Source organism: Aethalodelphis obliquidens, unplaced genomic scaffold (genome assembly GCF_003676395.1).
Source record: "Aethalodelphis obliquidens isolate GAN/ISIS:26980383/991018 unplaced genomic scaffold, ASM367639v1 scaffold112, whole genome shotgun sequence".
NCBI classification, from domain to species: Eukaryota; Metazoa; Chordata; class Mammalia; order Artiodactyla; family Delphinidae; genus Aethalodelphis; species Aethalodelphis obliquidens.
This window is the reverse complement of record NW_020838056.1, coordinates 2064218-2087978: the sequence shown is the minus strand read 5'-3', so window position 1 is coordinate 2087978 and position 23761 is coordinate 2064218. Positions and strand designations below refer to the sequence as shown.

The 23761-nt window shown below is 43.8% G+C and overlaps 1 protein-coding gene and 1 long non-coding RNA gene across 3 annotated transcripts in view; one reads left to right on the top strand and one right to left on the bottom strand.

The window, feature by feature from the left end:
* LOC113615079 (uncharacterized) overlaps positions 1 to 8804 on the top strand; it is a 76571-nt gene extending 67767 nt beyond the window's left edge. The window contains exon 5 of the long non-coding RNA XR_003430901.1: positions 8700 to 8804. This is a non-coding gene — a long non-coding RNA (uncharacterized LOC113615079). The remainder of the gene's footprint in view (positions 1 to 8699) is intronic.
* CX3CR1 (C-X3-C motif chemokine receptor 1) lies at positions 8060 to 20298 on the bottom strand. Of its 2 annotated transcripts, none has more exons than XM_027097126.1 (2): positions 19558 to 20298; positions 8060 to 10700 (listed from the first exon to the last, which is right to left on the bottom strand). In XM_027097126.1, exon 2 carries the CDS (start codon positions 10689 to 10691, stop codon positions 9615 to 9617), a length of 1077 nt encoding a protein of 358 aa, XP_026952927.1. In that variant the 5' UTR covers positions 10692 to 10700; positions 19558 to 20298; the 3' UTR covers positions 8060 to 9614. The 2 variants fall into 2 exon arrangements, with proteins under 2 accessions (XP_026952927.1, XP_026952926.1); XM_027097125.1 differs by lacking the exon at positions 19558 to 20298 and adding an exon at positions 14916 to 15912.
* Positions 20299 to 23761: the final 3463 nt, after the last annotated feature.

Below are 23761 nucleotides of genomic sequence, written 5' to 3'. Positions count from 1 at the left end.
ACATATGGGTGCATGTATCTTTTTGGATTAGGGTTTTGTCTGGATATATGCCCAGGAGTGGGATTGTTGGATCATATGGTAATTCCATTTTTAGTTTCCTGAGGAACCTCCACGCTGTTTTCTATAGTGGCTGTACCAACTTACATTCCTACCAACCATGTAAGAGGGTTCCCTTTTCTCCACACCCTCTCCAGCATTCGTTATTTGTAGAGTTTTTTTTTTTTTATTATTTTATTTATTTATTTTTGGCTGCGTTGGGTCTTTGTTGCTGCACACGGGCTTTTTTTTTTTTTTTTTCTAGTTGCGGTGAGCGAGGTCTACTCTTCGTTGTGATGCATGGGTTTCTCATTGTGGTGGCTTCTCGTTGTGGAGCACGGGCTCTAGGCACACGGGCTTCAGTAGTTGTGGCACACGGGCTTAGTTGTTCCGCGGCATGTGGGATCTTCCTGGACCAAGGCTCGAACCCATGTCCCCTGCATTGGCAGGCAGATTCTTAACCACTCTGCCACCAGGGAAGTCCCATTTGTAGAGTTTTTAATGATGGCCATTCTGACCAGTGTGAGGTGGTACTTCATTGTAGTTTTGATTTGCTTTTCTCTGATGATTAGCGTTGTTGAACATCTTTTCATTGCCTATTAGCCATTTGTATTTCTTCCTTGGTGAACTCTCTATTTAGGTCTTCTGACCATTTTTATTTTTCTTTCTTTCTTTTTTTTTTTGGCTGCGCAGCATGTGGGATCTTAGTTCCCTGACCAGGGATCAAACCCACGTCCCTTGCATTGGAAGCGTGGAGTCTTAACCACAGGACCACCAGGGAAGTCCCCCTTCTGACTATTTTTCGATTGGGTTGTTTGTTTTTTTGTTGTTGAATTGTGTGAGCTGTTTGTATATGTAGGAAATTAAGCCCTTGTTGATTGCATCGTTTGCAGATATTTTCTCCCATTCTGTAGGTTGTCTTTTTTTTTTTTATGGTTTCCTTTGCTGTGCAAAAGCTTATAAATTTTATTAGGTCCCATTTGTTTATTTTTGTTTTTATTTTTATTGCCTTGGGAGACTGACTGGTCACATTTAAAATCCACTTATTCCTTTTTTCTTTTGTCTCTGCCAAAGAGCAGCCTTACCACTTACTCTCAAGAATGGACCTCTTTTTTCCTTCTCTGCCTTGCCTTCTCTGCCTCTTGAAATCAGTAGCTGGTATTTTCTAAAATAACTAAAGCCCATAATATCCTGGCCAAAAAGTCTGGTGATGGAGTGGGTGCTAAAGTCAGGGATTGGGGTTCTTGGAGTAGAAGCAACTCAGTGTCATTTTTCGAAAAAGCGATTTTGCGGTAGCTAGCAAGAGACACACAGATGCTCAAATCTATTCCTTCAGTAATTGCTATTATACAGTCAAAGATATGAACAAGTTTTATGTTCAGCACAGTGTTGTGCATAATAGTAAAAAACTGGGAATTGCATCCTGTGAGATAATAGGAAATATATATATTGATCTCTGACCCCCATTCCTGGCACAGAGCTCCTAAAACCCTTATAGTTTCCTAAATGATAAGAACACTAGGAGCATCTTTTATTCTAATGCAGACACTGAGTAGCTGCTGGATGCTTCTGGGTGGGGCTGGTCATCAAAGACCAAGCCTTGATTAGATGGTTAGAATTTTCAGCTCTACCACCCATCCTCCAGAGAGGGGAGGGGGACTGGAAATGGAGTTAATAACTGATCATGCCAAGTGAAGAAGCCTCCACAGAATCCCAAGAGTATGGGGTTCAGGGAGCTTCCGGGTTGGCGAACACATCCATATATCGGGAGGGTGATGCACCCCAGCTCCGCAGGAACAGAAGCTTCTGTACTAGGGACCCTCTCAGACGCTTGCCCTATATATTTCTTCATCTGACTGTTCCTCTGTATCCTTTATTATATCCTTTAATAAACTGGTAAACATAAGTGTTTTCTGAGTTCTGTGAGCTGCTCTAGCAAATTAATCCAACCCAAGGTGTGGTCATGGGAACCTCTGATTTGTAGTCAACTCAGTACTTGTGGGTAGTACTTGTGACAGTACTTGTGGGTAACCTGGGGATCTACTACTTGTGATTGGCATCTGAAGGGGGGTGGGGCAGTCTTGTGGGACTGAGCCCTTAACCTGTGGGGTCTGACACTATCTCCAGGTAGATAATGTCAGAATTGAGTTAAATTGTAGGACACCCAGCTGGTGTCACAGAGAATTGCTTGATGTGGAGAAAACTCCCCACACATTTGGTGATCAGAAGTGTCAGAAATGAAGTGTTCTGTGTGAGTAGTAGAGGAGACACACAGGAGGGAAACACAGTGGGGAAGAACTGGATTTTTCCCTACATAGAAGGAGGAAAAATCTGTGTTTTTCCTTTATACATTCATGTCCATCAGTAGAGGTTTGGCTAGACAAAGTCTATATGGAGTTCTGTGCAATCATTAAAATCATGCTTGCGTTTAATGTATGGGAAAATGTTTATGCTACAATGTTAAGTGAAAAAAAAATCTAAAACTGTATCTATGTTATGATCTCAAATCTTTTTTTTAAATCAAATCTTTTTATTTAAAAAATTATATCTGCAGAGAAAGACATGGTAGAAAATCACCTAAGTGTTAAACAATGTTTTATCTATAGGAGGTGGAATATTGTGTAATTTAAACTTTTTATACACTTCTTTGTTTTTTGTATTTTCTATGACTGTGCTTCTCTTTGATAATCAGAAACGGATATGAAGAATATAGAACAAGCACATCGAAAACTGAACAATCTTTTCTAGTAGTCAAAGAAGTGTGAATTAAAATTTTATTTTTGTTCCTACCTAAATAAATGAGGAAATATGGGGTAAAAGAGTAATTTTCCTGCTGAGTGTGTCTTGTGGTTTCTAGAGCTGTCTAGGGTGTGTCTCTGGAGGAACTTTGGCTGTTGCCTAACAACATGCCTCATAGAGCAGAGCAGACATGGCACCATGTATCCTCAAGAAAACATCTTGGCCGTCCTATGGATGGAGGGCGTCTTGAAGAAAGACAGGGTATTTCCACGTTTGCAAAAACCTACTTCTCTCACTTGCTCTTGGATAATACTACTCTGGGGTAGTGGGGAATGTGGTCTGGGGAATGTGGTCGCCAACTTAGCAAGTTAAGCAAACAATATTATAGGTCACGTTGAAACTGAAGTGGTCCCCCTGGACCAGGAGAATGGGGTGCAGGTAGAAAAGAAAATTTGCTTCTGAGTTGGGACAGACTGCCCCAATTTTGAGGGTACTAATGGGACATTGTCTAGGGGCCAGGTGGTACCCAAAGTGGACCTCTCAGAGTTGGGCTGCCAAGTTCCCAGGTGTGGTTGTCAACCTTTTGAGGCCAGAGGAGAATTCTCCCCCCTGGGCTTTCAGGGACAGCGTCTCAGAGAGAGAGAGATTATGGAAAGCCCACCAGATACTATCCACATGCCCAATGCAGTGGATTATAAGGGGTGATAGCTTTTCCCAGTAACCAAAAGCATATATTCTCCATCTTTCTTGGTGGCAATGTTCCTGGAAATCCAGCTTCTCCCTCAGATGGTCATTTAATGATCATAGAATAAGCCCAAAGTGAGTAGGATTATTTGGAAGGGACTGGGCATTTCCCTAAGCATTGGGACAGCCCCAGGATGTGGCCAGCCTCTGCAGTGGCCCTTTTCCCAAAGGCTCAGTCTACCCATCCAGATCCTGATGGGAGCGGCTGATAACATTTGCTTCTGGGAATCCTGGTATCCTTTGCCAGTGAGTCTCTGTCTGTTGACCATCTTTCATTAGAGATACTGATGTCACAGAACAGCTGTCACCAAAGGCTGCACCACCCAGGCTGCACCTGTCACCACAAGCAGATCAGTTCTGTTAAACTCTGCATTCAGGAGGGCAGACCTTCCCTCTCTGCCTAAATCATCTGCCTGCAGATCCTCTTTCTACGGGTTTTCCATTGACCACCTGTATTCTCTGCTCTTAGAGGGAGGATTGGACTGTATTTTTTCCCAGCTTTATTGAGACATAATTGACACATGAAATTTTGTAAGTTTAATGTGTACAATGTAGTGATGTTACTTTATTTTATTTTTAAAAATTTTTATTCAATTTATTTAAACTAAAAAAAGAGTTCACCCATTTCTCCCACCCTCTACCCCTCCCCGTTTGCAACCACCAATCTGTTCTCTGTATCTGTGAGCTTGGCTTTTTGTTTGTTTAATTTTTAGATTCCACATATAAGGGAGATCATATGGTATTTGTCTTTCTCTGTCTGATATATTTCACTTAGCAACATGCCCTCGAGGTCCATCTATGTTGTCACAAATGGTAGGATTTCATTTTTTATGACTGCATAGTATTCCATTGTATGTATTTACCACAATTTCTTTATCCATTTATTCATCAATGAACACTTAGGTTGTTTCCATATCTGGTCTATTGTAAATGCTGAAATAAACATGGGGATAATATATCCTTTCAAATTATTTTTTTCATTTTCTTCAGATAAATACTCAGAAGTGGAATTGCTGTATCATATTGTAGTTCTATTTTTAATTTTTTGAGGAACCTTCATACTGTTTTCCATAGGGGTTGCATCAATTTACATTCCCACCAGCAGTGCACAGGGGTTCCCTTTTTTCCACATTCTTGCCAACAACTATTATTTCTCATCTTTTGGATAATAGCCATTCTAACAGGTGAGAGATGATATCCCATTGTGGTTTCGGTTTGCATTTCCCTACTGATTAATGTTGTTAAACATCTTTTCACATACCTATTGGCCATCTGTATATCTTCTTTAGAAAAATGTCTACTAAGATCTTCTGCCCATTTTAAAATCAGATTTTTTTTTTTACTATTGAGTTGTATGGGTTCTTTCTGTATTTTGGTTATTAGGCCCTTATCATATATATGATTGGAAGTTATTTTCACCCATTCAATAGGTTGCCTTTTCATTTTGTTGATGGTTTCCTTTGCTTTGCAGAAACTTTTTAGTGCAGTGTAGTTCCACTTGTTTCTTTTTACTTTTGTTGCTTTTGTTGTCAGATTAAAAAAATTGTTGCTAAGACCTATGTCAAGATCTTGACATAGTTGTACAGCCTATGTTTTCTTCTATGGAGTTTTATGGTTTCAGGTCTTACATTCAAGTCTTTAATCCATTTTGAGTTAATTTTTGCATATGGTGTAAGATAGTGGTCCAGTTTCATTATTTTGCATGTAGCTGTCTAGTTTCCCCAACACCATTTATTGAAGAGACTGTCTTTTCCCCATTGTATATTTCTGGCTCCTTTGTTATAAATTAATTGACCACGTATATATATATATATATATATATATATATATATATATATATGGATTTATTTCTGGGCTTTCTATTCTGACCCACTGATTTATGTGTCTCTTTTTATGCCAATACCATATTGTTTTAATTACTGTAGTTTTTGTAATATAGTTGGAGATCAGGGAGCATAATGCCTACAGCTTTGTTCCTCTTTCTCAAGATTGCTTTAGCTTTTTGGGGTCTTTTGTGGCTGTATACAAATTTTAGGATTGTTTGTTCTATTTCATGAAAAGGAATTATGATAGGGATTGCTTTGAATCTGTATATTGCTTTGGGTAGTGTGGACATTTTAACAATATTAATTCTTCCAATCCATGAGTTTGAAATATCTTTCCATTATTTGTGTCTTTTTCAATTTCTTTCATTAATATCTTGTAGTTTTCAATATACAGGTCTTTTACCTCCTTGGTAAATTTATTCCTAGGTATTATATTCTTTTTGATGCAATTATTAATGGAATTATTTTCTTAATTTCTCTTCCAGATAGTTTATTATTAGTGTAAAGAATCACAACAGATTTCTGTGTATTGATTTTGTATCATGCAACTTCACTGAATTTGTTTATTAGTTCTAACAGTTTTTTGATGAAGTCTTTAGGGTTTCTATATATAATTTTATATGTGTATATATTGTAGAATGATTATCACAATAAGGTTAGTTAACCCGTCCATGACTTCACATAGTTACAGTTTTTTTGTGTGTGGTGAGAAATTTTAAAATCTACTCTCTTAGCAACTTTCAAATATACAATACAGTATTGTTAACTGTAGTCACCATAAGATTGGTCTATAGTTTTATCAAGAGGAGAAAGAAGTCAGTAAACTAAGAGATATCTACCTCCTTGATTAACTTGCTGTGTGATCTTGGGCCAGTCTCTGGCCTTCCCTGGACCTCCTTTCCCCTACCTGCAAAGTGTGGGTTTGGACTCAACTATTTCTGACCACCCACAATTCTGTGATTCTGGGACTAAAAAAAGCAAGATGGCAAGGGCAACATAGTATGAGTTTCCTCACTGGGAAAGATTCAATCTAATCATAATAAGGAAAAAAAAAGAATCAAAATAGTTGCCTCCATTTATTTGACCATGCTTTCCAAGCCTGTGCTGTGAGCTTTGTGAAGGTAGTCTTACTAAATCCTCATAATAACCCTAGGAGGTGGGCACCATGTTTATTCTTTTTTTCCAGGTGAAGAAACTGAGCCTCAGAGATGTCAAATACCTTCCCAAGCACAGAGTCAGTAGATTGGGACTCAGTCATAGATGTCTGTCTGCATTTGGAGTTTCTTTCTGCTTTGGGGAAGCCCAGAGCCCAGAAGCTGTGGTGGATCTGATCCAGCTGTGCTCTTAGGGCCAACTGTCCTTTTCAAATGTGCCTTCCTTTAACTTAGATACCAACATCATTGCTATTTAGGTTTTTTCGATGACCTTCCTTATTTTCTCCCTATTCTGTCTTATTCAGCAAAATGAATGAATGAATGTTTCTTATGATACAAATCTAATTTTCTTCTAGAAATGAAACTGTTTATCTCTCTTCTTTGTTTCTCAAGCCAAAAGAATATTTTCGTCTTTTCTTGGGAGTTCACTTATAAGTTAAAATTTTAATGAAAAGTTTCATAATTCAACAATTGGAACAAGGATCAGGTAATAAGGGAGTAAACTGTGAACACCCCGAGAACACCCTCTTCCATTGGTTGTCTGAGCCAAAGCTTCAGAAGCTTCCCACCACATACTCTATTCCCAATGCCTTTCAATTTCTCAGACATTTCCCTTAAGATCTTAAGATCTTAAGACTCAGGTCAGATGTCCTAAGATTAGGGTCCTAAGATCCTTAAAGACTCAGGTCAGATGTCACTGCTCTTGTGTTACCAATTAATGCAGAGCATGCTTTTTTTTGTAAATTTCTGAGTTCTGCATTTAAATGTTGAGCACCTCTTAAACATTGAAGGCGAAGGCCTTATCGCACTGATCTTTGCAACAGCTCTGGATCTGAGCTCCCATGTTGCATGTAATATATGGTCAATAAAGGTTTTGCAGTGTATTAGTTTCATATGTATGTGTCAAAAGCTAAAAGGTTCCCAGGCCCTTTGGCCCAGTTATCCCCATGGCAAGAAATTTATCCAAAGGAAGTAATTGGAAACGAGAAAGGAAATTATACAGAAAAGTGCTGTAAAATATGTGTTTGGTAAATATTGGAAACAAGCGAAATGTTTATTAATAGGGTAATGATGAGTAAGTTACAGTACATGATCTTGATGGAACATAATTCATTCTGTCATTGGTTAAACAAATATACTGACTGCCAAGGAGTGAGAAATAGAAGGAGTCAGACGCCTTCAATGAGTACACAACCTGGCAGAGTCTTCTGAAATATTACAAAACTATATAGAAACAGAAGGCTATTTGTGACCTAATGTTAAGAGAAAAAAAAAGCAGATTATACGGGCTTCCCTGGTAGCGCAGTGGTTGAGAGTCCGCCTGCCGATGCAGGGGACACAGGTTCGTGCCCCGGTCTGGGAAGATCCCACGTGACGCGGAGCGGCTAGGCCCGTGAGCCATGGCCGCTGAGCCTGTTCATCCGGAGCCTGTGCTCCGCAACGGGAGAGGCCACAACAGAGAGAGGCCTGCGTACCGCAAAAAAAAAAAAAAAAAAGGCAGATTATGAAACTGTCTGTACATTATGATTGCAACTCGAAACACATGAGGGTGTGAATGAGGTCTGGTGGGCAGATGAAGATACTGTGTGGGTAGATTATATTTTCTTTAGCATCATCACAATTGTTTTTCAAGCTTTAAAATTTCAGTCCATCCCAAATGTTTACTGAGAAAGGGAAAACTGCTCCTGGGACCCTGGCTGTCCAGGTTGGCAGTGGCATGAATGATGGGGTTCTCTCCAGATGGGGTTGCCACCAGTTGATTGGGAGGAAATGTTCCAGGCAGTCTGGGAGGGTTGGGTCAGGAAAGGCTATCAACCTGTATATCTACAAGTGTCCATTGAGCGCCACTGTAGGAGCCAGCCTCCTCTGTGTCTGAGCTACATCACGCAGCAGAGCCCGCAAGGCCCTTCCAGGCTCTGTCAACAGCACCACTTAAGCACGGTGCCAGGTGGAGGAAAAGCTGAAGTCTGGGAACCAGACAAGAGGGTTGGAACCTGCAAGAGTTAGAGGCTGGTTCCTCATGCTGGAAAGGATGCTTCCTACATGAAAAGTTCTGTTATCTCCATTCTACAGATGAGGAAACTGAAGTTCAGTTGGCCCCAAATTACCCAGCAGATAAGTGATAGAGTTGGGACTAGAAACCATGCCTTCTCAGATGGGCCACTGTTTTTTCTGTTTATCCCCCTGGGCTCTGGAGCAGGTGGCGATGCATGTGGCTGGATTGAAGAGACCTGACTGACAAGGTGGCTGGAGTCCTTTGTGAAGAGGAGGTACTGGCAAATCTGTTGGTGGAACCACATGACGGAGGGTGTCAGAGGCCAGGCATTTGAGCTTGGACTTGATGCAGTAGGTGCTGGGGAACCTTTGTATGTTTGGGGACATGACAGAGGGGGTTTAATGGCGAAGAGGTTGGTGGTGTGTGCTGGCTGGTATGATCAGGGTGGGGCTGGGCTAGACGCAGGTAAAGTTGGTGGGCAACTCTTGTTATATCTGATCAAAGCAGCACCCACCCCTCCAGCTTCTTGGAAATATGTCTTCACGCATCTCCAACCACAAGATTGGAATGGGAGCTGCCATCTTATCTATGTCTTCCCTGTGGATACTGCCACCTGGTCCAAGGATGAGAATCTGATACAAACTTGGCCAATCAGAGCCCTTCCCTGGGAATTTTGACCTTGGTATCAGAGGGATATAGGTCTCATTCCCTCTCTGATGACAAAACTGTGTTATGTGAGTCTGGGATCTCTGTTACCACTCAGAGATTTGAGAGTCAGAGAGAGGAAGTTCTAGCTAGATTCAATCTCTAGTTTTCACTCACTCTGAGGATTCGCCACCCCCTTGCCCATGTTACAATGCGAATGATACTGCCTCTTTTCAGGCTAAATTAATCTGCGTTGAATTTTTGTAATTTGTAAACAAGAAACTCTTGACATTGGCAATAAGAAACATGCCTGTCCTTTATCATTCAGATTTTGAGCACAATTCTCAAAAATACTTTCAGGATTGCTTTTGGGCATCAAACCCATTGTTTCTTGCATGTAAGAAATTTAAAAATCTGTCCTAATTATTCAGTGTCAGTCTCAGAAACTCCAGGCTTGCTGGAGAGACAAGGCTTTCAGAGGAGGATGGATGTATTTCCATCACTGGTGTAATGAGTGAAATTGCTGCTCAGAATACTTTCTCGCCTGCTCCTTTGTGATTCAGACGGGGACAGGGAGAAACTGACGTGGACGGGGTGGCCACACAGGACAGCCAGGCATTTCCTGTACAGGTGGTAAAGGTATCTTCTGAACTTCTCTCCAGCAAATGCATAGATAAGGGGATTAAGGCAACAGTGGGTAAATGCAACTGTCTCGGTCACACTGAGGGCCAACCTCAGATCCCTCTTCATGTCACAGTTGGGAAAGAAGTCATAGAGATTGAGTGTCTCTAAGAAAATCATGACGTTGTAAGGTGTCCAGAAGAGGAAAAACATGATGACCACAAGAAAGATCAGCCTAATGGCTTTAGCTTTCTTTTGGTTTTTGCAGGAAAAAAGTGTCTGCATGATTCTGAAGTAACAGTAACTCATAATAAGCAGGGGGAGCAGGAAGCCAAGAAAATTTATTTCTACATTGCGGAGCACAGGCCAGATTTCCTGTAGGACCTCAGGGTAGTCACCAAGGCATTCGTTTTCTTTCTGTTTGGTGAACATGAACTGGGGTGCAGCCACCAAGATGGCGGCTGCCCAGACGCCAAGGCTGATGGTGACGCCATGCTGCACAGTCCGGTTGTTCATGGAGTTGGCGGCCAGGACAATGGCCAAGTACCTGTCGATGCTGATGATGGTGATGAAGAATATGCCTCCAAAAAACCCGATGAAGAAGAAGGCGGTGGTGAGTTTGCACACGGCGTTATGAAGGCCTTGCTCGTTTATAAGATAGTGAGTCCAGAAGGGCAAGGTGGCTACAAAGAGCAGATCAGAAAAGGCCAGGTTCAGGAGGTAAACGTCAGTGATGCTCTTGGGCTTCTGGCTGTTGGTGAGGGCAAACACCACCAGCAAATTTCCCACCAGGCCAAAGGCAAAGACAAGGGAGTAGAGTATGGCCAGGAAGACAGTTCCCAAGGCCACGATGTCCCCCATATCACAGGCTTCTGCAAGCTCATCATACTCAAAGTCTTCTAAACTTGATTCAGGGGAGATGGTGGGCATGGTGAGCACCTGGATGAGAAAGGAAGACAACTAATGGCATTAGTTCTCAGAGAAACAAAGTTGGAATTCTGCCCCTTACATAGGCAGACTGGAAGAAGCAAACATTTGGTTGGGTGTCTAACCAGTACCTTTCCCAGTGTCATGCGTGCTATCTTGTTTAATCTGTGTGATGGAGGCTATAAGAGACCCCTTTGACAGAGAGGAAACCAGTCCCTGAGAGGCTGAGTGACTTGCCAGAAACTATGCAGTAAATGGCTCAGTTAGCGTTTGAATCTAAGCCTTTTGAAGCTTGAGATAGATCTTTTTTTCTTTAATTTTCAAAAGTCTATCTGAAAGATAGCGAGCTTGACCAGGGTGTGGATGGGGGAGAGAGGATGAGTGAGTGGGGAGGAGAGGGGTGTGGTGGTGGGGACGCCGTAATTCACACTTCCAGTCCAAGCTTCCATTCTCCACCCCCTTCCTTTCTCCCACCTCTCTGCCCTCTGCACCCTCATTTCTCCTGCATGAACACTGAAGAGAGAGGTCCTAGATACTGCGGAGCCCTGGGCAGGCCTGCACCCAGAGGCTCGTCTTTGTCTTTGAGAGCCATTTCTTTCCCTCTCCCTCTTGGAACCAACTAAGTCTTTCTGTTCCTGAAGGGATAAGACATAGAGTCAGACACCCTAGGGTGATTACCTTGCCTTGATTTGCCCAGGACTCTTCTGGTTTTAGCACTGAAAGTCTCACATGTCGGAAACCCCTCAGTTCTAAGCCAGCTGGGATGGTCAGTCATCCTACAACTCCAAGAGGGAGTGTCACCATCATCCAGGCCTTTGCAGTCATGAAAGGGCTGATGGATCCCAGATGGAGGCCTGTGCTCAGTTAGCTTGTTGCCCTGGGTCTTGGGGGCTAAGTAGTCTGATAATTACCAGCCCTGCACTTCACTGTGACCTGGCCTCCCCCACTGTTCTTTTCCTGTTTTTTTCTGGACAAGAATGGAAAGATAAGACATTTCTGCTCAGGTTGGGAAGTGACACTTGTCCATCCCCTCTTCTCCCAGCCAAGATTCACTCCAGAGGCTGCAAGGGGAGCCCTTTTGCCCTGGTCCTCTGGGACCCCCTCCTCTTCCTCGTGATACCACAAGACAGGCCCTCAGAAACCTCAGTGCACACCTCCTGGTCGTCACTGCCTCCACTCAGCACAACTAAAACCAAAGCTCATGCTTCTTTAACCAGGGGAGTTTCCACACCCCGCTACATACTTTTCATGCTGGTTTCACCAAGATGGTGTCTCTGCCAAGGCGAGGGCCCCCCAGCCAGGGCTTTGCTTCTCTCTTCCCAGCCTCTGCTTAGTGTCCTGGCCCAGCTCTGCATCTCACCCAGACTCTTCCGGGCGAAGTGGCCCAAGGCTTTCTGACCTGGGCCGTCTCAGGCTGGGATGGAGTTCTCAGCCCCAGGGAACTGTATGCTTTCTTTGCTTTCAGCTGCAATGCCCTTTTCTCAAAGAGGAGCCTCTGGCTATGACCTTAATCAATAAAAGTTAAGTTGAACCATATAAAATGGCTGATATGCAACCATTTTTGAGTGACATAAATGTCAGTTTCAAATGGCTCAGCTGAGATGCCGGGTGGCCGGGAGTGGCCGCTTGGTGCAGGTGACTTGTTGCTGGAGCCCATCTTCCCAGACAGTCAGCTGTGTAGGAACACAAACAGTCAAGCCCTTGTAGTCCTAGGTTGCGGACGCTGGGGGTAGCCCCCCCTCTTCCCGCCCCCCACCCCGGGTCAGGAGCTGGCAGAGTTGACCTCGAGAGGAGTCCAAGGACAATAAAAATCGTTTCGCATCTCTTTTGGGCCTGTGTTCAGTCCTGAAAACCCAGGAACTTGGTGCTTTTGAATTGGCTTGATTTTTGCCAAATCTGCATGTGGTGGGTTTGATTTCCACTCTTGGCGGCATGCCTCACACACAGGGACCTCCTACAAATCTTCGGGCAGATGTCCCTGGGTCATTGGGAAGAGTGGGGAGGTGGGCTAGAAGGGGACGGGCACACACTTGGCAGCCCTGAGCCAGGTGCCCAGCAAGGAGAGGGGAGGGACTGGGGACCTCCTTGCCACATGCCACCTGTTTATTTCTGACATCCTGGCCTTTTCCAAGCTCTTCCTGCACCTTCCCCATCCTCTCATCATGAATATCCCTGGAGCCCTTCAGCAGGGCAGTGAACTTTCCTTTCAGAATTACAGAGAGGATTAAATAGGTAATAACATGAAGTGTCTAGAACTTGATAGCTTTATCCAGGCACCTTTTCAGGAAAGGTGGGCCTGAGCTGGGTGGACCTTTTATTTCTGGGTCCTCTGAGATGTCCCAGGATTGGGCCAGGAGCCTGAAGATAGGGCCTCCTGGTAGCAGACAAGAGCAGGACTAATGCCCTAGGGGTCAAAGGGCTGCCAGAGATCAACTGGCTTTCACTCAGGCTGCACACTGGCCTCCCAGACCCTGAGGACACCAGAAACCAAGTGCAAGAATCCAGTGAAGGCGCAGTGGCTAAGAATCCGCCTGCCAATGCAGGGGACCCGGGTTTGAGCCCTGGTCCAGGAAGATCCCACATGCCGCGGAGCAACGAAGCACATGTGCCACAACTACTGAGCCCACGTGCCACAACTACCGAAGCCCGCACACCTAAACTCCGTGCTCCACAACAAGAGAATCCACCACAGTGAGAAGCCTGCACACTGCAACGAAGAGTAGCCCCTGCTCGCCGCAACTAGAGAAAGCCTGTGGGCGTCAACGAAGACCCAACACAGCCAAAAAGAAATAAATGAAATTAAAAAAAAAAGAATCCAGTGAAATAAGCCTTCACAGCATCTACTAAGCGAGGTTCATATAGACGGGATTGCAAGGGGAAGGATAGGTGCCGGAGTGAAGCACTAACACAGGTCCCACCACACTAACTGAGGCTGCACCGCACACCTCCCCTCAGCTGTCCTCGGATCTCCTCACCCTCTGTTCTGTTAAGTCAACGTTTTACTAAATGGTGCTGAGCTGGGAAAGTCTGGGCTGAACCTAGAAGCTGAGCTTTGAATACACATGGGTTTCACACCCAAGCTGAAATGAATTTTGTAGGACCTGCTGTAAAAAACACCAAGCTGGCTCTACTGCCGATCCTGTTCTACTTCCTCCGGTCACTTCCTTTTCTCAGGCCTGCTCACTTATTTTTTAACTTTTTTTTTTGGTCATCATTACCCACTGTTTCCAATCAGCTTCCCTTTTCTACACTTCCCCTCTCATTAGCTGGCCCCCATCCACTTTCTTCTCCCCAGCGTCTTTTTCATGTTGCTTCCTCCTCTCTTTTGGCTTCACGTCCTGCTTAGTTTTCTAGATTCAATGAGTCTTATTTTGTTTGTTTACCTTTCTTGCTCTCTTTTTATGGCTTTTTAGGCCCTCGAGTACACGCGGGTTTGAGGTTCAGTCTAATGCCAATTGTGAGGCTTAATTTTTTTCCTTTGGACCAAACAAAACTCAGGAATTGCTTGATCCCTGATCCCAACTTTCCCCATGGGGGTACCACCATCTCTTGAGGTTCTAGAACCTGAGGTTATCCTCAGAAAGCCCCAGTTTAGGAGTGAAGGCTGCCATTCCTGGATACCTGCTAAGTGTCATGCTCCAGACACAAGACCCCATTTAATTCTCACCACAACACCTCATGGGAAATGACTGTGCCCCCTTGCAAAATAACCACCAGCGGCTCAGAAAGATTTGGGTAATTTGTCCAAGGGAGCAACAGAACCAGGATTTCAACCCAGATGTGTCTCTTCACAAAGCCGTGTTCCCTGCCCTGCACCATGCTTTCCCTCTTGGAGGGGAATTCTGCATGTTACTGCAGGCCCTGTCTCTAGAATGAGAACTGAAAAATAGTAGAGGTGACCCCCCTTTAATGGATAAGATTCAAGAAGTGACCCTGAACACTCTTCCTGGGTTTTGCCTTCTAGACTCAGGACCCAGAAGGCTGACCCTCAGTGAAACTGTGGGTGGGAAATGGAGGGGATGGGGATATTATTTGCCTCTCCAGCCATGACTAGGTGGTCCTCACTGCCAGACCCCCAGAACCTAGCTCTCAACAATGGTGGTGAAGAAATGGGAATCCTTTTCTATGGAGAAGGAAAGGCTGAAGGCTAAAGGGTCAGCTTATTTCCTGTCTTCAAATACACAGTGATGCTCTTCAGAGCCATGTACTTCAGAGGGGTCCACATACCCTGAAATAAGCTGGCAGACCCTGGGCAGCTCACTTCCAGCTCGGCCTCAGTTTCTTGATGTATGTAATGAAAGCCCTGGACCGGACCATCTCTGAGGGCCTGGCCAGCTCTGGCTGCTCAGTTTTCCAACAATGACCAAAGAGAAGGAAACAGTTTTAAAGAGTAGCATGAGTCCTGGGTCAGGGGAAGCGTGGCCTCGTGTCCACAGAGTGGCTGCTCAGCAGCCTGCGAAGCTTCTGGGCTCGCAGGCGGCCAGCATTCAGATGAGGTTCTGTTTGGAGACAGAGAGCTGAATTAGTTAATTTTGAGTCCTGACAAATCTGGAATTCACCTTGGGCCACGTAGGAAGGTTCTCAGTCTGGCCCCAAGCCCACACCCCTGGCTACTTGGGACCCTGAGTTTAAGGACCTGATGGTTTTCCAATTTACAATGACAGCTATTTTTTATGAGACCCCTCCTTAGGATGCAGAGAGAGCAAGGCCAAGAAGGAAGAAGAGGGGCAGATGGATGGGCCTTGAATTCCATGCTGAGGAGCAGTGGGCACATTTTACAACTTGCACCCCATCCTCCACACAAGTAGATTGAGTGACTTTCTATTCCTGCAGCAGAGTCCACCTAAAACAACTTAGCGTGACTCACCCACCAGCATTTTATACGGGCCCAGACACACCACAAGCCAAGACCAGTAACAGGAGAAAACCACACATGGAGTGAGGCCCCTCTGCTCGTGTGTGAGCCACCCCTTCACAGGACCTGCCCCTGTTCTTGGTTTGCCACACCTCCCTCTGCTTTCCTCCTCAAAGTCCTTTATGGTATTTATTTATCTCTGTTAAAATGAACTGTGAAATTTAGAAAGGAAATGACTATGATTTTCCTTTTTTAATAACTGAAGAAGAGATGGACTTGCTGATTAATTAATTTTTGATTAAGCCAATATCTGTTAATTATCTTTACCATACACTGGTGTAAGGACAAGTGAAAATTAAAAATAAGAGGCTTGGGACTTCTCTGGTGGCGCAGTGGTTAGGAATCTGCCTGCCAACTCAGGGGACACAGGTTCAAGCCCTAGTCCAGGAAGATCCCACATGCTGCAGAGCAACCAAGCCTGTGTGCCACAACTACTGAGCCCATGTGCCACAACTACCGAAGCCCGTGCACCTAGAGCCTATGCTCCGCAACAAAGAGAAGCCTCCGCGAAGGGAAGCCCATGCACCGCAACGAAGCATAGTCCCCGCTCAGCACAACTAGAGAAAGCCCGCGCACAGCAACGAAGACCCAATGCAGCCAAAATAAATTAATTAATTAACTAAAAAAAATAATAAGAGGCTTAATTCTCCCTGTTGGAAATAAGGGACAAGAGTCCACTTGCCTCCTTTTTCTTAGAGTATTTATTTTAGAAAACATGTAATTGTACCTTCTTTCCTCTTTGAAATGTGGGTATATACCCTTTAGAAAATGTGACCATTTCCTCTGTCAGCTTCAGAGCCGGGAGCCATCTCTTTGAAATGCAGATATTGAGGTGCCCAGGCTCCCAGTCCCAGAGGGAGGGCAGGAGCCTGACTTGGGCAGGAACCTGGCTCCAAGTTACACAACTACGTCTGATAATAAAGGGATGAGAAGTTTGTTTCTCCTCTGGATGAAGCCAACCAACTAATACAGATGATGAACCCAATGACCATGGTAAACTTGGGATGAACTGTGTGTGACTGTCAGGTTCCCTTACTTGAGCACCAGTCATTGTGTATCTTGAGAACATGTGTGTAAGGGGTTGTATCTGGTCATATACCAGGGTGAGATTTTTTGTGTCTCTACTACCTCATAGCGGATTGCCTGTGATGCACATCACATTTAATGCTTATTCAGTAATGAAAGAGTTTTCTTTCTCTACCATATTCATGGAGAGATTTTTCTGGGTTGGAGATTTTGTTTTTCATTCTATTTCCCCAACAGTAGGCACTGTGCTCAATTCTGTAGAGGTAAAAATGTCTGAAATATAGTCTCTGTGAATTTTTATTATTGTTTAGTAAGAGTATAAGAAAAGTGATGGGAAACCCAAGGATTGGACCATTTAAGCTGAGTCTTAAAGGCTGGGAGGGTCTTCCAGGTTGATAAAGATGGTGGTGGGCATGGGGTGGGGTGTGGTTTGAAGCCAAAGGCTCTGAGAGTATGAGCATAAGGAGGTTTCCTGGGTCCACAGCCAGGCAGAGAGGGTGTGAGGGACTATACAGAAACAGAAAGAAGTGAGGATTGTGGGGTTAGGAGGGGCTAACCTGTTCCTGGAGCCTTCAGGAAAGTTCACTTTAGTCTGAGTGGAGGGCTCAGGAAAGGATGCACAGAGAAGGCAGAAGAGGGGAAAACAGAGGAGCCTCAAATTCTACACTGAGGATCTATAAGGAGAAATTATAAAAGACTTTAATAGGCCAAAAAACCTTTATTGGGTGTCCTGTCTAGCACACCCTTTGGGACCATCTCCCCCTTTCACTGTCTGAGCTAATTTACAGATGACTGATGGTGATGCGATAATTCTTGTTCATGGGAGAAGAAATTGTGTCTGGTAGTGATGCATTTGATAACTGCCATGTGGATAGGGGCCAATTTTGCATTTATCTGTAAATTCATCGCAGCATTTCTGGTAGTATCTCATCCATGCTATTGCTGTGGCTATGGTCTGTTCATTGTTATTGCTGAATAGGATTGCACTGTGTGAGTGCCCCACGATTATTTTCTGTTCTATGCTGATGCACCCCTGGGTGGCTTTCAGGTTTTGAACAATTCTGTCATGAACATTTCTGTGTGTGCATCTACATCTCCTACAGTAGAAATGCATTTTAAAAATGCAAACCAAAAAGCAGACATACTGTATATAAATCCACATATGTGAAGGTCAGAAACAGGCAAAGAAAATCCACAGTGTTTAGGAATGAATATGTAGGAGGTAAAACTACACGGACAAAGAAGGAAGCAATGACCATAAAAGACAGGAATGGGGTGATTTTGGGGAGGGCAGGGGTGGTGATCAAGAAGGGACCTGAGGGTGGCTGCCGGGGGCTGGCCTGGTTCTCTGCTGCTGCCTGGATGTTGGTTTGGTAGCAGATCAATTTATAAGCTGTTGACCTGGACACTGTCCTTTGAGTGTGTTATGTTTCCCAATGAACATAGGTTTAAGGAAAAAGATGAAGAGGGCCTGGGAAGATATTTAAAGAGATGTGATATAGGTTTTCTTCCCTGCCAAGAGTCACAATTCACTCACATGTGTGACCACTCATACTTTCTTTCTGAAGATGATGTTTTCCAATGACACAAACCTTCTGAGCCCAAATGTCCTCACAATGATGATAACAGCATACATCAACGTTGAACATCAAAGTGTGTCAGCAATTTGTTATTAAAATAATTTTCGTTATAAATGCAATAGTTGCTCATTATAAAAAATGCAGATTTGGGGACTTCCCTGGCAGTCCAGTGGTTAAGACTCCGAGCTTCCACTGCAGGAGGTGTGGGTTTGATCCCTGGTCGGGGACCTAACATCCCATATGCCTCACGGCACAGCCAAAAAAAAAAAAAAAAAATGCAGATGGCACAAAAAAGCATGGAAGTAACAGGAAAGAAAAAACTCAGAACTATCTACAATCCAACTTCCCAGAACCAACTACAGCTAGCTTTTAGCTTCTTCCATCCAATCTTTATGCATATTTTAATATTCACATTGAGTATATTTAAAATGCAAATGCTATTTTTAAAACTTTTTATTATACAATTTCCAAACATGTATAAAAGCAGAGACAACCCCCATGCACTAATCACCGAGCTTCAACAATTAGCTACTCATGATCAGTATTTCATCTATTCCCCACTCATACCCTACTGGATTATTTAAAAATAAATTCAGGGACTTCCCTGATGGTCCAGTTTTTAAGACTACACACTCCCAATGCAGAGAGGGGGCCTGGGTTCAATCCCTGGTCAGGGAACTAGATCCCGCATGCCGCAACTAAGAGTCCACATGCAGCAACTAAAGATCCCTTGTGCCGCAACTAAGACCCGGCACAACCAAATAAATAAATATTTTTAAATAAATAAATAAATAAATCCAGATGTCATAACATTTCACCCATAAACAGTTAAATGTGAGTCTCTAAAAGAATAAGAAAGAAAAAAAATAAAGTTATTTTTAAAAATAATAGGGAGTTCCCTGGTGGTCCAGTGGTTAGGACATTATAATTGATTTACAATGTGTTAATTTCTGCTGTAGAGCAAAGTGATTCATATATATGTGTGTGTATGCATATATATTCTTTTCCGTGCTATACAGTAGGATCTTGTTTATCCATTCCATATATAATAGTTGGCAGATGCAATTTTAAATGATGCTTTTTTTGAGCGTTTCTCCATGTCCCTGAAACGTAATTACTAACACTTCTAATCATATTCCACTATGTTAAGCATATCATAAATGATCTAATCACTCACTGCCCCCCATCACCCCCAAGCCCCTTGGACATTTAGGCTGCAACATCCTCTGGAAAATGGTCTCCCTTGTTGGCATGTAAAGCAAACCAGCATCATTAACCAACTTTGACCTCTGACCACAGTGCCCCACCCAGCTCGCCCACAGGTGCTGAAAGAGTCCTCTGCTCCTACCTGGGCTGGACCTGGGAAGGGAACCTCTGGATATGCCAGTCAGCTGCCCTGTCCCACGCAGACTCTGCCAGAGAGTATTTCCCTTTCCTTCCCTCTGAGAGCATCTTTAATTGCAAAGTTAGCCAATAGTATTTGGTTTCCTGTGAGGTAGACTATCTTTAGATGCTGCCACAGGCAAGTTCAGAAACTCCAGGCTGGAGGCCAGCTGGGACAGGAGGACCTGAAGTTATAGACCTGGAAGACGCAAGCCTGGGGCAGACTAAGAGGGGCTTGGAGAGAGTGATAACTTAGGGGCTATGTTATCTCCCTCACATGGGTGGAGGGCAGGGGACAGTATAGCTCTTTTAATGATGTGCCTTCAGGCAAGCCCAGAAACTGAGCCTCAGTTTTCCTGCCAATAAACAGGAGCCGATAATACTCACTGGACAGCATTGGGGCGCAGATTGAATGAGCTACAGCTTTTCTCCTCAAAGTGTGATCCCAGTTAGGAGCTTATCAGAAATGCAGCACCTCAGACCCCCACCCTAGGCCTCTTGAATTAGACTCTGCATTTTTTTGATGCCTTATAGATTTTATTTGTTATAAAGAAAATTCATCTCTATATGTATCTTTATTTTTTTATTTTTATTTTTTTCATGTGACTTGCTTTATTGTGATATCTGCTTTATTGTGGTGGTCTGGGACCGAACTCACAATATCTCTAAGGTATGCCTATATTGTTTTATTAAAAAATTTTTTTCTATTGAAGTATAGTTGATTTACAGTGTTTTAGGTGTACAGCAAAGTGATTCAGTTATACATACATATACAAATATATATATTCTTTTTCAGGTTCTTTTTCATTTTAGGTTATTACAAGATATGGAATATAGAGACTCTGCATTTTAATGAAATTCTCAGGAAATTGGTAAACACATTGAGTCTGAGAGGGATTGGCACAGAAAACACCTACTGAGTGCCTGTTACCTGATGGATACTTAATAATTATGTTTCCCCTCACCTCCCTCCTTCAAGGCATCTAGTGATTCCCTATACCCTGCAGTCAAGCCCAAATTCTGTATCTGATGGGCAGTGGCACAGGCTGCTCCAGCGGGATGTGGCACCTGGCTGGGCCCTGTTGTACAGGCCGTGCTCCTGCTCCCTGCCCTGGCCAGCTGGTTCTTTGACTGTAACTCATATCTCAGCCACCTCGGCTGCACTGCCTTCCCACCACTTCCTTACCTGCCTGAGTCATATTCAAGGCCAAGCCTCTTCCTAGTCCATCCCTATCCCAGGGCCTAGCCAGGGTCTGGCACCAGTGGGCCCTCAACACATGTGTTTATCGCGTGGTCAGTGACCATACCCCCACAAGACCTTCCCTGGCTGCCCACTGCCCTTCTCACAGCTTGTGCCCAGTGTGCCCCTGGTCTCCTATGCTCTGCTGAGGGTGGGGCTGCACTGCAAGCTTCCACCTTGCCTTCTCCCCATCCCCAACATGGACTCACCGGCCAGGACCAGCTGTGGCTGGGATTGCAGTGCTATGGGTTGGCTGACCTGCTGGCGTTTGAGGAACTCCACTTCCCCATTTCCTTTCTCGGTCTCCCCCTGGCCTAAGTGTCAGGCCACCTTTCCCTGCCTTTGGCCAGGCTAAAATTTGTGCTAAAAATAATCCAAAGACTGCTGCTAGACACCCCCAGGTGGGAACTCAATATAGAGGAGCCTGCCCCACTGAGGACTGACAGACTTTACTCAAATACCTCAAGCTGCAGGAAACTTCAGATACTTGTTAGTGTTTGTGGACACTTTTTCTTTTTCTTTTTTTGGCCGTGCCATATGGCATGCAGTATCTTAGTTCCCTGACCAGGGATCAAACCTGGGCCCCCAGCAGTGGAAGCGCAGAGTCCTAACCACTGACCTGCCAGGGAATTCCCTGTGGACACTTTTTCAGAATGAGTGGAAGCATAAGCCACCTGGACAGAAAAAACATCTGAAGTAGTTAAATCCCTCTTTAAGGAAATTATTGCCCAAGTTGGATTGCCTGCACCCTTCAAAGTGACGGTTGCACTGTCTCCAGTATAACCCAACAGGTATCTAAAGCATTGCATATTGTTGGAAACTACATTCAGCCTGAAGACCACAATCTACAGGAAAAACTGAGAAAATGAATCACATATTCAAAGAGAGCATTGCTAAAATATGTCAAGAGACCAACTTGGTATAAGGTCTTGCCAGTTGCCCTGCTATGGATTAGAGTGGCTCCCAGAAGTGAGCCCTTCAGGAATATTGTGTGGTAGGCCATTCCAGGTGTCTGCCTGGGCAGGAGAATCTGTAGATGTCTTAAAGGACCTAGCAGTCAACAACTATGTTAAGAATTGGGCACTATATGAACTTCTGTTCATGAATTTGCTTCCAGTAGGTCCACCTACCCAGCTGAGATGGTACTGCACCCCTTCCAGCCCAGGGATTGAGTCCTCCTCAAAACCTGGAGAGAACAAGGACTGGGACATCAACTTGCCACTAAGTGGACAGGACCATACAAGGTGCTGCAGAACACCCACTCCTCATTTTGATAAATTAGCCAGGATAAGACCATGGATTTACCACACCCGAGTAGAACTCACTCCTCTAGAAACTGGACAGGATGAAGAAAAATAGACTTGGCCTTGTGAGACATTAGAAGATCTTAAGTTGCTGTTTCGAGTCAAGCCTCTTACCAGATAAGTAATGATGACTCTTGCTCTTCTCTTTTGTTTCACTACACTGGTGACAGCCACTTGTTAGAAAGGAAATGCTTTAATAAAACTATCTCCAAGTGTGGCCAAAGAGGGGAAATAACCCTCTTTAAAGATATAAAGAACCTGCTGTATTAAAAAAAAAAGGATATAAAGATAGCATAGCGCAGAATTTCGTGGGTATCCTTATTCCAAGTTTATGTGTACATTCAAGTGCTTGTCTAAGTATTGTGAAGGACCATAAAAAGGGGATCCAATGCAAACTGTTCATGCCCAGCCTGGGCCTTGGGAATACTTCCAGTCCCAAACTGATCAATTCCATTACACAATCACCCCTTCATGGCCTCTGTTCAGCAGGAAGTAGCCAGAGTGGTCATCACCCCTTTTCCCAGAAGATTGTGGAACATTGACAGGGGAGAATTGTAATAGAGAAGAACAAACCTGACACCATATTGGATCTATTCCTTTAGCTCTCACATTTGTGCCCTGTTTGCTATGCTAAGTTATTCTGGCTCTGCACCTTTGTGAAAGAATGATGCCTATAGCCTGAAATACACATAGTAGCCCTTTCTCAAGACTCTGCCTCCCAGGCTTGACCTTTAAAGACGTAACACTTTTCCATTCATATAGAGATTAAAAGGTACAGAACAAAGAATAACAATTGTCTTGTTGGAGGAATATCATGACCAGACCTACGTGGACTGCTACAAGAACAAAGGATTATCACATCCCTTCTGGGTTCTGGCCAGCACCAAGAAATCTGCAATGGCCAGCCACACCTGGTCCCCTTTTAGTATAAAAGAACTCTGAGTTCTCACTCAGGTAAAATGGTTCTTTGGGACACTAGTCTGCCATCTTCTTGGTCTGCTGGCTTTCCAAATAAAGTCTCTATTCCTTGTCCCAACACCTCATCTATCAATTTATTGGGCTTTCATGTGGAGAGCTGTACAAGCTTGGACTCGGGAACAGGGTGAAGGATGCTTTAACTAACCTTGTTGTGGTAAATATTTTGCAATGTATACGTGTATCAAATCATCACATAGTACAGAATAACTTATACATTAACACTTAAAGTTACATATTATATGTCAATTATATTCAATAAAGTTGGAAATAAATACTGGGAAAAAATTTTTAAACAAAGAGAAAATGTGTCTGTCATTCTTCTCCAGGAGTCTCACTTGGGTTGAATTATTTCTAAATCTCAGTAGAATGAGGCAGAAGTCGTACAGGCTCATCTTCAAATTGAAGCGAAAGTGTCCCTTTATTCCAAAACAAGTCTTCGTTTGCAGGCTAACTCTTAAGTAGTGTTTGGTAACCACCCCTATTCTGTATTGCACTTTTGTACGTATGCCACGCATCACCACCCTGACTCACTTGTTTGCTCACTCACTTATGAGTATTTATTAAGCACCTCCTGCATGCCATACCCTGTACCTAGGGCTGGTTGCTTGTGACATAAAGGTGAACAGGGCAGGGTCTCTACCCGATCC